General features: G+C 44.4%; 1 protein-coding gene across 1 annotated transcript in view; it reads right to left on the bottom strand.

Moving 5' to 3' along the window:
• Positions 1-13,898, bottom strand: part of ANKRD33B (ankyrin repeat domain 33B) — a 98,172-nt gene that overhangs the window by 49,150 nt on the left and 35,124 nt on the right. Inside the window, exon 2 of the mRNA XM_024124701.1 lies at positions 867-996. Within this exon, the coding sequence (XP_023980469.1) occupies positions 867-996 (130 nt within the window). The remainder of the gene's footprint in view (positions 1-866; positions 997-13,898) is intronic.

The following is a 13,898-nucleotide window of genomic DNA, read 5'->3' as shown; positions in this document are numbered from 1 at the left end:
AATAAGTTCAAACTTCTCTTATTAAGGATGTCCTATGTCATTCTCTGATACTATTTGATAGAAAACCAAAATTGGCATTTGATAAATAAAGATTATATTTTAATTAAAAAATAAAGATTCATTTTTCATATTAAGAAAATGTACTGTATTAATTTGACTATTTTCTTGAGTATCTGTGACAGAGAAGAACAAACCTGACTCCTTATTGGATCTATTCCTTTAGCTCTAAGCTTTGTGTCCTGTGCTTAGTCATGCTGGCTCTACACCTTTTGTAAAAGAATGTTGCCTCGAGCCTGAAATATACAGGATAGCTCATTCTCCAGGCCCTGACCTTTAAAGGTGTAACACTTTTCCATCCACATAGAGATAAAAAGTTGCAAAACAGAAAACAACACCGGTCTTGTTGGAGGTTTATAGGAACATTGTGACCAGACCTGCTCAGACAGCTGCAAGAACAAAGGATTCCGGCAGGAAGAAGTTTCCAACAACCAGCCACGCTCCCTCCCCTTTTAGTATAAAAGAAGCCTGAATTCTAACTCGCAGGAGATGTTCTCTGGGACACTGGTCCGCCTCCACCGTCCTCTTGGTTTGCTGGTTTTCTGAATGAAGTCGCCGTTCCCCACCCTAACACCTCAGCTCTGGGTTGGCCGGCCTGTCACGCAGAGAGCAGTAAGAGCTTGGACTCCGCAACGCACTGTCCCCAACACACACAGAGAATGTCACCCACCTTCAGCCCTTTCCTTGTCCCTCTTAGCAGTAAAGCACGACCTCCGATCAACGACATCCTTCTGACGTCAATCTCAGGAGCAGGGTCAAGTGCAACCGCCAGCACCACTGCCTGGGAGGGAAGGGAAGCTGGGTCTTACCTGCCTGTGCAGCCGTGATTAGGGCCGTGTTGCCCTCGCTGTCCTGCCAGTTGACGTCAACGTGGGGGCAGTCTGCTAAGACCACCACAGTATCCACAAAGCCGTGGTAGCAGGCGACAATGAGGCCGGTCTAGAAACGAAGAGGGAAGCAGGTCAGAGGGGAAGATCACCACCCAACACCAAGATGACTCTCGGTGAGGGCGGGTGCTAGGTGGCTTCAGGAAGGGGGCTGGTCTCTAGGAGAGCTTATTAGAAGGTTCGATCTTTAAGCTCCACTGCCCCTCCCACCCCTACTCCTACCTCCGGGGTGGGGAGGAGAGGGTGGAAATCTGAGTCCAAGGACTAATGGCCAATGATTTAATAGCTGAGCAAATCAAGCCTACTTAATGAAACCCCCATAGCATCCTAAACAACGGGGTTCAGAGAGCTGCTGGGTTGGTGAACACACGGAGGTGCCGGGAGAGGGCGTGGAAGCCCCGCACCCCTCCCCCATGCTTCTCCTCCATCTGGCTGTTCCTGAGTTACAGACTTTATAATAAAGCAGCAGCAGGATGTAAAGCACTTTCCCAAGTTCTGTGAGTCGTTCTAGCAAATTACTGAACCCGAGGAGGGGCTGCGGGAAACCCCAAATTTCTAGCCGGTCAGGCAGAAGGTGGCCCGTGGGTCCTGCGACAGGCCTCTGAGTTGGGGGCAGTCTTGGGGGACTGAGCCCTTAACCCACGGGGTCCTTGCTGACTCTAGATAGTGTCAGAATTGAACTGAATGGTTAGACACCCTGCTGGTGTCGGAGAACTGGAGAACTGGTGTGGAAAAACGACGTGGATTTGGTGTGAGAGAAAACCCCAACGCTTGACATCAGGGGAAAAAAAACACCACTGGGTGTTCTTTTCTGCAGATGCTGGACAGGTGATGACAGTGGTCATCATGCGCCAGGAAGCAGGACGAGAACCCGACGTGCTGGCACCCTGACCACAGATTTCTAGCCTCCAGAACTGTAAGAAATAAATTTCTGTTGTTAAGCTACCCATTTTATGGTATATTTTGTTATAGCAGCCCAAGCTGATTAAGTCACCTTGTAACAAAGGATTCAGTGAGATCCTAAAATTCAACCCAGAGCAAAAGTTCAAGATCCAGAGTTAATGATCAAGTGACTCTGAGCCCTGCCAGCTGCACCCACCAGCGCTCGGGGACGCAAACGTCAAGTTTAGGACAATCCCACAGTGGCCCAGCTCTATTTTTACCAGATTTTTAATAAGAATGTAATTGTTCATGGAATGAAGAGAGGGCACGGGCAACCCCTCACGCTTATCTCCATAAGGCTCCTAGTTGCCCTCCCAATATATTAAATGTCAATTATTAGAATTTTTAAAGTTTCAGAGAATACCATTCATTTTTTAACACTGACATGCATACTGCAGCAAAGTGAACTGTATAATTCTGTGACTATAGTAAAGGCTATCTAATAACCTTCCTGCTTGTGCATTCTTTGAAATAGGTCATTCTATCCGCAGAATGAAATGTTTCACAATAATTTAATTTTAAGGAGAAACAAGCATGGAGTCAGCCCAGGCAGGCTCTACTTCTAAGCTTTCAGTGTCTCCGATAACCAGAGGTCACTGCCCCCAACACCTGCATCCTCCCAGCTAACTTGTCAGCTCACTGCTGCATAAATGGTCCAGAAAACTTGGGATTCCCCACATCGTAAATGCTGCAATCTCACTTTGAGTTTCTTTGGCTAACAGTATTTCTCAAATATTCCACAGTCATCTCCCGACTTATAAATGAGGCATGTTGTACAAAATATAGCCACTTCCTTTTTATATAATTCCACAATGAGCTCATATTTACTACAGAAAAAAAATCCAGAAACATAGATAAGAAAAAAAATTTTCAGTCCAGACACACAATCTCTCTCTCTCACACACACACACACACACACACACACACACACACACACACACTCACACTTTTTAAAAAAATTTTAAACCAAAACAGAGGATTATTTCCTATATGTTTGTCAGGAATATACAGCAACTTCTACCAATAAAAGTAATTCTGTGTCAGCATTTCCGGCGGCTGTGGGGTATCATACATACTGCAGAATCTTAGTTATTTAATGGATCCCTACTCTTGGACTCTGAGATTTTTTTCCTGTTTTTCTCTATTATGAGTCAAACCGGCAATGAAAATTCCTAGAGCTGAGGCTGTCTGCATATCATTTCTTATTTTCTCAGAGGACATTCTTAGAAGCTGTATTTCTGGGTTAAAGGAAAGAGTTATTCTGAAAGTTTTTTAACACATATTTCAAACCTGCCCTTCAGAAACATCTCAAAGGACATCTACTTTCACCAATCCTGCCACCCAACCATTAGTTATGGATTCCAGGGAATTCCTTGGCGGTCCAGTGGTTAGGACTCTGCGTTTTCACTGCTGAGGGCCCAGGTTCAATGCCTGGTCAGGGAACTAAGGTCCTGCAAGCCACGTGGTATAGCCAAAAAAAAAAAAAAAGAGGATTCTGGGTCAAAAGGAAGACATCCCTTTGGCAGGTAATAAATAAAGGGATGCTCTCCAAGGCTCCTGAAGTTCCTGGTTCTTTTGGAATCAGCCTCACCTCCACTTCTTCCTACCCCAATCAAAAGGCGGTCTGTTCTAGAACCACAGCCCCTTCCAGCCCCTAAGGTAAGCCTTCCCTAAGTGTGAAGTAAGCCCCTTCTGATGGTGGCCTTGGAAATCTTAGCATAACCTTAGGTCAGAAATGAAGATTATCCGGAAAAAAAAAATAGATAATGCAATTTAAGGGCTCAGGATAAAATGGTATTGAGCACAGAAGTAGTAGCTCTAGTCTCCACAGAGACTTCCATTACTACTAAAAATCATTACCTTTATCACCTATTTTCTGGGAATCTGTTCCAAATGGCTGACATTTCCATTTTTAAAACTAGTGTTTAGCTATAACTTAAACTCTGTTTTGGCTGGGTCATCTTGGTGCCCCCGACAGGAAGCTGGGAGGGGAGCTACAATCTTTAGCAACCCCTGACCATGGCCTCCCAAGACCATTCAACAAAGGACTTGTCACAAAGGAAAGTACTGTCCACCCGCCGAATCGTCAGAAGCCCACTGGCACGCGGTTCCCTGACGCCACAGACAGCTTATTTTAAAAATTACAAACAAAGCATTCATGTGAATAAAATATTATTATTAAGGGAAAAAAAAGTAAGCTACCTACAAGTGGAAGCCCCCATTTAGAGGTCAGCTAGAAACTCTAGGCCCTCGAAATACAACCCTAATTTCCAAAGCCTACATACAGTGGAAAAGTCAGAGCAATGATAACAAAATAAAGTTGAGATGTCTCTGCTTAAAAATTGTTAAGTATTTGTACATGAAAAAACAAAGATAAACAAACCAAAACCCCATTCCTCGTAGGAAGAAAGGATGATATAACACTAGGATTCTAACAACATCATTTATTACATTAACAGATTAAAGGGGAGGGAGAAGAAAGAGGACCATCCTCTAAGTGTGTTAAAGCTCTCAATACACACACACACACACACACACACACTAGAAAATGCACAGAAAACATCTGGAAGCATTGCACCAAAATACTGAATTAGCATCCTCTGTAGAAGAAAGCGGAAGAGAGGTCTGTTCGTTTTATGCGTACCCAGATATTTGGTCAAACGTTACTCTAGGTGTTTCTGGGACAGTATTTTTTGCATGATATTAACATTTAAATCAGTAGATGCTGACTAAAGCAGATTACCCTCCATGACGTGGGTGGGCCTCATCCACTCAGTTGAAGGCCTGAACTGAAAAAGAATGACCCCCACCCCCCCAGCAAGCAGGAAGGAATTCTCCTGGCAGACTGCCTTTGGACTCAAAACTACACCTCTCCCCTGGGTCTCCAGCCTGCCAGCAACCCTGCCGATTTTGGACTCGCCCAAGCTTCCACAATTGTGTGAACCAATTCCTTAAAAGAAATGTCTCTATCCCCCCCATATACAGAGATGCAGATATAAATGGACAGCTATGGATAAATCGCACTAACTATATAGCTCTATCTCTCTAAAAATCAATATATGTATATATGCATCTATCTAACCATGTATCTCTCTATATGTCTATAGATACACACACACCACACACACACTCTCTACTGGTTCTAGCTCTCTGGAGACCCCTGATTAATACAAGGTAGTTGGGGAAGGAACACGTCAGAGAACTAATTTCACTTTTCACTCCATTTCGGTACCATTAGAATTCTTTAAAACAAAGCCATATTCGTGAGGAACTTACACGATTTTACTTCACAATGAAAAACAAGGAAGCAAACTCGGTGTTTAACAACAGTCTCGTGAGGAAATACAGTTTTATCACAACAGCTGTAAACAACTAAAAAAAAAGAACCATCTGTGAAGAGGGGAGGGGGGCAGTGGGCAAAAGAAACAGGATGTGACAAACAAGGGGGAGACTGAGGCACCCAGATGCACGTACAAACCCCACAGCCATATGGCACAATACTAGAGTAATTCCCCTGATCATACAGAAGAAACAGGACAGAGCCCATTTCCGACCGTAAGGGAAAACTCCACCATTCATTGTATAACTTTTAGGTTCAGAACCAAGAGCACACTCAGCTACTTGAAAACTGATTTCTATGCCTTTCTCCAAAATAATACCACCCACGGGGGCAGGGAAAAGTTTATGTGACTTTATGAAAGAACTCGAGAATTCTGGTCTTCTTAAGCTACACTATGTTTCTAAAAGGTGACCATGCACCACTGCTATTGTGGGCGTAATCTGTTGGGTAAAATGTGTTAGCCATTGTTTCAATAATCTCATTTATGATTAAGCACCATGACAAGAAAGTAAATTCCAGGATGAAAATTTGATCTATGTTGGTTACTGCCAGGTCCCCAGCTCTGAGAACATAGCTGAGCTGATATATACTTGTTGAGTAAACGAACGAGGACTAGGGCTTCGGTAAAGTTTCTTCCTGGATGGTAAGGGGATCTGAACTTTGCACCATCGCATTCAATGGCGAGGGCACGGCCGGGACCCTCTGGGCAGAAGGCGCTGCCCAGCCCCGGCCTGGCACGTACACTAACGGGCATCACTCCTGCACATCTGGTGGAAGGCAAAAGAGCCCAGCAACTATCACAGTAACAATGCCTGAACTTGCGGACTTTAAATAATTCTCATAGAAACTATCTCTCTGTAAATGTGGCTTTGGTGTTATGTATCTCATAAAACACTTGCAGGGAGCTCCCTGGCGGTCCAGTGGTTAGGACTGCACGCTGCCACTGCAGGGGGCCCGGGCTCCATCCCTGGTCAGGGAACTAAGATCCCACAGTGCGGCCAAAAAAAACCCCCCCAAACAAAACAAACAAACCAACAAAAACACTTTTGCAGATGTGTGTGACAGGACGTTTTACTCTGAGGATTGTTTCCGGGTTCCTTGAGACATGTTTACAATTGGGATAGCTGATGAGGTCAAGGGGCTGAGGGGAGGTAGTCAGCAAAGCCCATAATCTCAGGAGGACTGTTGGTGAGCCTGGAAATCTGTCAGACAGACATAACAAAACAGCTACTAGGGGGCTTCCCTGGTGGCGCAGTGGTTGAGAGTCCGCCTGCCGATGCAGGGGACACGCAAAAAAAACAAACAAAAAAAAAACAGCTACTAGGCTGGCCTTCTAGCGCTAAGACTGCAGCCAAGTTTCCCTCTGTGAACTTTAAAGACGATGCAAATTAATACCGGGACGTAAGAAAAGGATATTGCACTGGGGGATGAAGATGGGAATCCAGCATGAAAATAAATTATACCATTTGATCACAGCAAATACAATGGTACAATTACACCATTTGGTCGCAGTCAGAGGGCTGAGGTCCCCATGAGGGACTGGATTCCTGGTTCAGCCTCGCTCAGTGATGCAGACACACAGACCAGCACAAGACTGACTTGGATTTTCCATTCTGAAAGTCTTTTGAAAACACCTTCCGACCATCTAATTAAGCTATTCTCCCACCGAGATTCTAAAGGGAAGGGGGATCTCATAAAAGCCTTAATAATTCTATTTTCCCATGACATCAGTTCATTATTTCAACGTATTACAGAGAAAATGGTGGGTAATGAGGCTACAAGCCCAGCTCCCCAGGCGGAAACCCCTTCCACGGGCCTAACCCGGAATGATCGTGAGAGAGGGCGCCCCCTGTAGGGGGAGAATCCTAGACACGCGGCTCGTGAGGAAGCCCACCATCGCTGGTCTTCACCACCTCACTGAACTATGAAATGGTGCTGTGAAGCCCTTCCCGGCTGAGTCAGGGCTGTCGAATGAACCCAAACAGCAAAGCCCGAACAGCAGACTTCCCCTCTGCAGTGTCTCCCCAGGCATTCAGATTTGCATGCAATTTACACGCTACGACATCTATTTCCCTTTGCACACACGCAAGACACTGGAGGTGTGATTTTTAGTATCTTCAGCTGGATTACTCCCTGCACTATGCCATTAGAAGTTCAGAGGGTGAAGGGCATGTCCAGGTCTGCTGCGGAGGGGCTGGGCCTGGGGGTGACCACTTGGCCAGCAGGCAGGTCCGAGGGGTCATCGCGCTGCAGAGTGTGGCCGAGCACCTCTCAGCAGACAGCTCAGAGTAAGGAACCCCACGGAGCATCCCATGTACACCTTGTGCAGCAAACACTTACCAGGGGCTGAGCTGTGCCAGGGCCCGTGTCGACACTGGGGAACCAAACAGAACCAGGCACAACGCCTCATCACCGGCTTGCACCGGATACTACCGACCCCGCGGCGGATTTCCGCAAGTGCGCAGGCGTGTTTATCGTGGAAAAAAAAAATCCCATATTGAAAAAACTGAAACAGAAAGTAATATAACAAACACCCATGTCTCATCGGCTACAGTAACAAAAGCTAGTATTTTGTCATAATTTCTTCAAACTTCTGTCCGAAGTCAACATTCCAGAAGTAATTCCCTCGTGTACCTTTCTCCCCAGAAGCAACCACTATTTGGTGCTGATGGGTTAACCTTCCTGATTTTGCTTTTGAATTTTTACTCTGCATGCATGCATCTATACACAATACATAAAACATAAAGTACTATTTTGTATTTTAAGTATTTATGGAAAATAGTATTTCCACGTACATGTGAGCCTGCAACTTGATTTATTCAGTGCTGGATGGGAGATCTTTCCACATCGTGACCAGTATAGTACCTCCCCAGGTGGGTCCCTCACTAGTCATTTATCCCTTAAACTTTCGGACATTTAAGTTGTTTCCAAATTCCCCCAATTGTAAATACGGAGCCCTGGAATGAAAACTTTGATCTGTATCTCCTGATGCACCTAGGCTAGGGCAACCTTGGAATCTGCGCCTAGGTCAGGGTTTCTGGACCACAGAACTATTTTCCTTTGGGGGCCTTTGATAGCTATTGAGTTTGAGTGGCGGTCCCCTGTATTGTGGGATGTTTAGCTGCGTCCCTGGCCTCTACTCACTAAAGGCCAGTAGTATCCCTCACTCTCCTTTATGACCACCAAAAATGTCTCCAGACATTGCCAAATGTCCCCTGGGGGGCAAAATCGCCTCTCTGGTGAGAACCCCCGTGGTAAATGGACTAGCTGTGGGTAGAACATGTACCAAAATGCTCTCCAAAGTGACTGCAACTACTTAAACGCCCCCTTCAGTGAGTGAAAGTTACAGTTCTCTTCATTCTCATCAATACCCAACACTGTGAGTAAACACCGACTTTCAACCTTCACCAACTGCATGCGTGTACATTGTTATTGTGCTTTTAACTTGCATTCTCCTGACTGGCAGTCAGACTGCAGATCTAATCAATATGTCTATTGGCCATCCTCACTTCCTCTTCAGTGAATAATTTATGTCCTCTGCCCATTTCCTATTGGCTTCTTTTCCTTATTGATCAGCCTGAGTTCTTTATATATTTGCAGTCAGCACTATCCAGCAGAAATATAACGGGAGCCACAAATGTAAGCCACGTATTTAAAATTTTCTGGTGGCCATGTTAAGAAAAGCAAAAAGAAATGGGTGAAATTTATTTTAATAATATAATATTTTATTTAACCCAACATGGCCAAAATATTATGATTTTAACGTGTAATCGACATTAAAATTTTTCATGAGACATTAACGAGACCATAGGTCCTAAAGAAGATGCCCTAAGACGTGCTTAAATTGCCAGGAATAGGCTTTTGTCGCCTAGAAAGGGGCAAAGGGAAGTGCTGTGGAGAGTTGTTGCCTCAATAATGTCGAGCTGTAAATAATAAATGAACTCAGAGTCTAGCAGAAAAATAAATAGTTGGAAGCTCACCACCTAGTGTGTTTTGCTGTCCTGAGTAAGCCTTAGGATTCTTCCAAAATGTCGTTATGGACATTCTCCATTCTCTTTCACTTATGCTATCGTTGGCATGTAGAGGGTGCATACTCACCCAAGTGTGTGATGGGCCAGGAAGGAGCTGGTGAGGGCACACAACAAAAACTAGATACACAACAAAAACACAAGGACAATTGGTTGCGGTCGTCCGTCGCTAACGGTTCCCACATCATCTCCTCCTCCCGCCACGTGGGAGAATTGCGTTTATCACTCCTTTTTGACCTCCGACTGGACTCTCTGATTGGCTGGTGAAATGCAAGCCAAATGGCATGTGTCAGTTCCAGGCAGAAGTTTTAAGGGACAGGGCAGGACCTGCCACATTCCCTTTTCTTTGTCTGCCTTGACTCTCCCTGCAGCTGAGAGCCGGAATGTCTCTCTCTGAGCCTGGGTGTGTGGAGGCACGGAGCCCAGAGCCCCACCATCACCTCCAGCCAAGCCGCAAGAGCGTGAATGAACAAGAAGCAGGACTTGGTTGTTTTAAACCCCAGAGATTTGGGGCTGTGTGCTATCACAGTTAACACACCCTATCCAAACGTAACTTATTATATAGTATGCATAGTAGTGTATATTTATAAATGTGTCAATAGTTACTCTTTATTTTTTCCTTGGAAAGAACTGTTCTTTAAGATTATGTCTTTGCTACTTGATTGGGCATAAAACTTACTTTCCTTTATAAAAATGACAGGGATAGGAAGTTTAGGGTTAACTTTTTAAATTTCTTTCTTAGCTTGAAAAACAAAAATTTGGGAACCATGTCATGCCCCATATTCCAAAAACATCTTACACGAGGCCAGCCCGCCAACCGGGGAACCACTGTTCCATGGGTATCATTTAGTGCCTGAGCGTGGTGCCACCCAGGGCTTCTGAACTAAGTCCCCACGGTCGGGTTCTCCCCAGAGCCATCCATTGTCCCGACCCCTACCTCAGCTTCCTTGCCGAGCCTCTGCAGGTCGTGCAGGCACCTCTGCCTGGGGTGCCCTTCCTCCCACCCTCCAGCCCCCATCACCCAGCCTGCCTGTCGCACGTCCGATTCTCCTCCTCATCCTGGTTCAGCCCTTTTCTACCCATCTTCTGATGCTCTCATTGGGCTGCCCTGCACTCTCCACTCCTCACTGGGAGGGAAGCTCCAAGTGGAGAAAGACCACATCTTTTTAACTTTTCCCCAGTGCCCCATGTCTGCAAGACACTCAATAAGCATTTACTGAATGAATGAAACGGCCCTGAGATGTGTCAGAACCTCCCACCTCGAGCAAGTATTCAACTTACTCTGAACCGAGGTGCTGACACACGATGACATGAGCTCCGGGCTTTTTATCTTACTTCCACCTTCAAGTAAGGGAATGACCTGAGGTCCCAAGAAAACCTCAAAGAAGACAGCTGCCTTTGGTGTGGTAAGTATCGCTCTAAGCTGGTGCTTTTGATTCGGGACTGAATAATATAGGCATGAAAACAACAGCCACATTCAAAGAAAACGAAAGCGGTTGGAAGGATTCATTTTAGGGACATCAAAAGTACGTCAAGGGATCTGTACCTGCAAAAGCCTGAAAACAACCCAAATATATTATACATGGAGAGGATGGGCTAATGAAACACACACTCTATGTGGCACTATGTCACCCCCAATAGGAATGAGGCTAAAATGTATGAGCTGATGTGGAAAGATCTTCACAGGGTAGCATTAAGCAAAAATAATAATAACCACAGGTCAGAGCAGTGTACATTCAGCCCTTCGTATCCACGGGTTCCACATCCTTGGATTCAACCAACTGCGGCTGGAAAATATTGGGGAAGAAAATTCCAGAAAGTTCCAAAAGGAAAACTTGAATTGCTGTATTCTGGCAACTATTTACATAGCATTTACGTTGAATTAGATATTATACATAATCTAGAGATGATTTAAAGTATATAGGAGGGGGACTTCCCTGGTGGGGCAGTGGTTAAGAATCCGCCTGCCAATGCAGGGGACACGAGTTCGAGCCCTGGTCCCGGAAGATCCCACATGCCGCGGAGCAGCTAAGCCCGTGCGCCACAATTACTGAGCCTGTGCTCGAGAGCCCGCCAGCCACAACTACTGAGCCCGCGTGCCGCAACTACTGAAGCCCACGTGCCTAGAGCCTGTGCTCCACAACAAGAGAAGCCACCGCAATAAGAAGCCCACGTGCCGCAATGAAGAGTAGCCCCCCGCTTGCTGCAACTAGAGAAAGCCCGCGCGCAGCAACGATGACCAGACGCAGCCATAAGTTAATTAATTAATTAACTTTAAAAAATAATAAAGTATATAGGAGGATTGTGTAGGTTCTATGCAAATACTACATGATTTCATATAAGGAACTTGAGCATCCATGGATTTTGGTGTGGGGGGGCGGTCCTGGAACCAATACCCCTTGGATACCAAGGGACAACTGTGTATGATATGACCTCTTTTTGTGTGAACTTCTAAAATGTGTGCATAGCTCCTGCAATGGCACTGTTCATAAAAGATCTTTTATTTTTCTGAAAGAGGATATAAGAAATTTAACTGGCCACCTTCAATCCACAAACTGTGAGAGAGGAGCCTTCAAAGTTGTATTATGTATTTGGGATCTGTTTCAATGTCCTTTCGAGGCACTCACTTTTTTTCATTATACAAATAAGTAATACTGGCAGTGAGGTTACAGGGGATATTTAATTTTTATTCATGCTTTCCTGCTTTAAATAAAGAGATGCCTAATAAACTGTTTTAAATAAAGAAATAACAAACATTACTAAAGATAAAACATATAAAATTATATCAGCAGAATTCTTTCAGCAGCAGGGCTTATCTTTAGATTAGAAGTGGATAATGCAAGGTTGTCATAATGCAAAATCATTTCCCTATGGATTAAATTTTGCATAAAATGTGAATTTTACTATCACTGGATTTATAATCTTAGATTGTTAGTGATTTTAGGAAACTACTTTGTTTATAGTCTCTTTTCAAATCCAGTTTTTTATACACACACACACACACACACACACATACCTCCAAATACTTCTAATTCTAATTCATTTATATACTCCTAATGCAAAGGGTATATATCTCAGAAGATCGTCTAATTTTCCCAGTAATGACGGTGAGTTTCAGACAGTCCTCTTACAAGTGTTCAGTGTTGGAAAACCACACCTGTTAACTAACAGCTGACCTGAAGGCAGGTCAATCGTCATCAATAATAACAGGCTCCTCTCACCATTTATTTACTTAATCTTTTTGAAGTTAGCCTTGGAATTTTTACAATGGATATACAAAGCTCAACAGAGACCTTTAAAGGGAGAGAACAGTTGGAAGAGCAAAATATACAAAACCAAATGGAGCAGAAACCACCCTCCCCAGTGAGAACGAGCTCCCACGGGGTGTGCTGCCCTAGCACCTGTCCACACACCAGGGGCCTGGTCTTCCAACCCTAGCCAAGCCTTCAGCTCATACAGCCCCAGCCAACATCTGACAGCAACCTCACGTAGAGACCTTGGGTCAAAACTGCCCAGTCAAGCTGCGCCTGAATTCCTGAGCCTCGGGAAATGTAAGTGAAAATAAATGCTAATTGTTCTTTTAAGCCACTATATTTGGGGGTGATGCCATGCCGTATTAGATAAGTAATACAAACACCAGCAAGTCCTCAGGAGAGACTATCCAAAATCTAATCACAGTCTTCTGAAGCCCACAGGTACTAAGACAATCTATTTATTAACATCTTTATTGGAGTATAATTGCTTTACAATGGTGTGTTAGTTTCTGCTGTATAAAAAAGTGAATCAGCTATATGTGTACATATATCCCCATATCCCCTCCGTCTTGAGCCTGCCTCCCACCCTCCCATACATACATCCCCATATCCCCTCCGTCTTGAGCCTGCCTCCCACCCTCCCTATCCCACCCCTCTAGGTGGTCACAAAGCACCGAGCTGATCTCCCTGTGCTATGCGGCTGCTTCCCACTAGCTATCTATTTTACATTTGGCAGTGCGTATATGTCCATGCCAGTCTCTCACTCTGTCCCAGCTTACCCTTCCCCCTCCCCGTATCCTCAAGCCCATTCTCTAGTAGGTCTGCGACAATTTATGTTAATAAATTCATCCTGAGAACTGGATCCTTGGATTCAGGTTGAATATATGCTTATATAAAGAAATACGTAATTAAATAAAATGTATTAGTATTTCATTAACAATCAGCCATTGAAGAGCTACTACTAGATATTATGCTAGTTACAAGAGAGATATAATTAATGCTACAAACCAGCTAAGAAAATTTTCCTTTGGGGCTTAAATCAAGACTCATTACATTCTCAGAAGACACGAGAACAATGCTATTTTTTCCTTCTTTCAAAAATGTTCTCCTTTTGAAATTTCAAAAAGTTAAAGAACATGTTTTTATTATATAATCTTATATGTTATCAAACGTTAGTAAAAATGAGGTATATAAAGAATTTCAGTCATAAGGAAAGGCTTAACTTAAAAAATGAAAAATACATATACTTAAATAAACTAGCCTGCAAAATTCTGCATCAACAATGAATGAGAGGGCTTCCCTGGTGGCGCAGTGGTTGAGAGTCCGCCTGCCGATGCAGGGGACACGGGTTCATGCCCCGGTCCGGGAGGATCCCACGTGCCGCGGAGCG

This window comes from Physeter macrocephalus, chromosome 8 (genome assembly GCF_002837175.3).
Source record: "Physeter macrocephalus isolate SW-GA chromosome 8, ASM283717v5, whole genome shotgun sequence".
Lineage (NCBI taxonomy): Eukaryota > Metazoa > Chordata > Mammalia > Artiodactyla > Physeteridae > Physeter > Physeter macrocephalus.
Note: the sequence above shows the minus strand (reverse complement) of the source record. Positions and strands in the feature narration are given on the sequence as shown.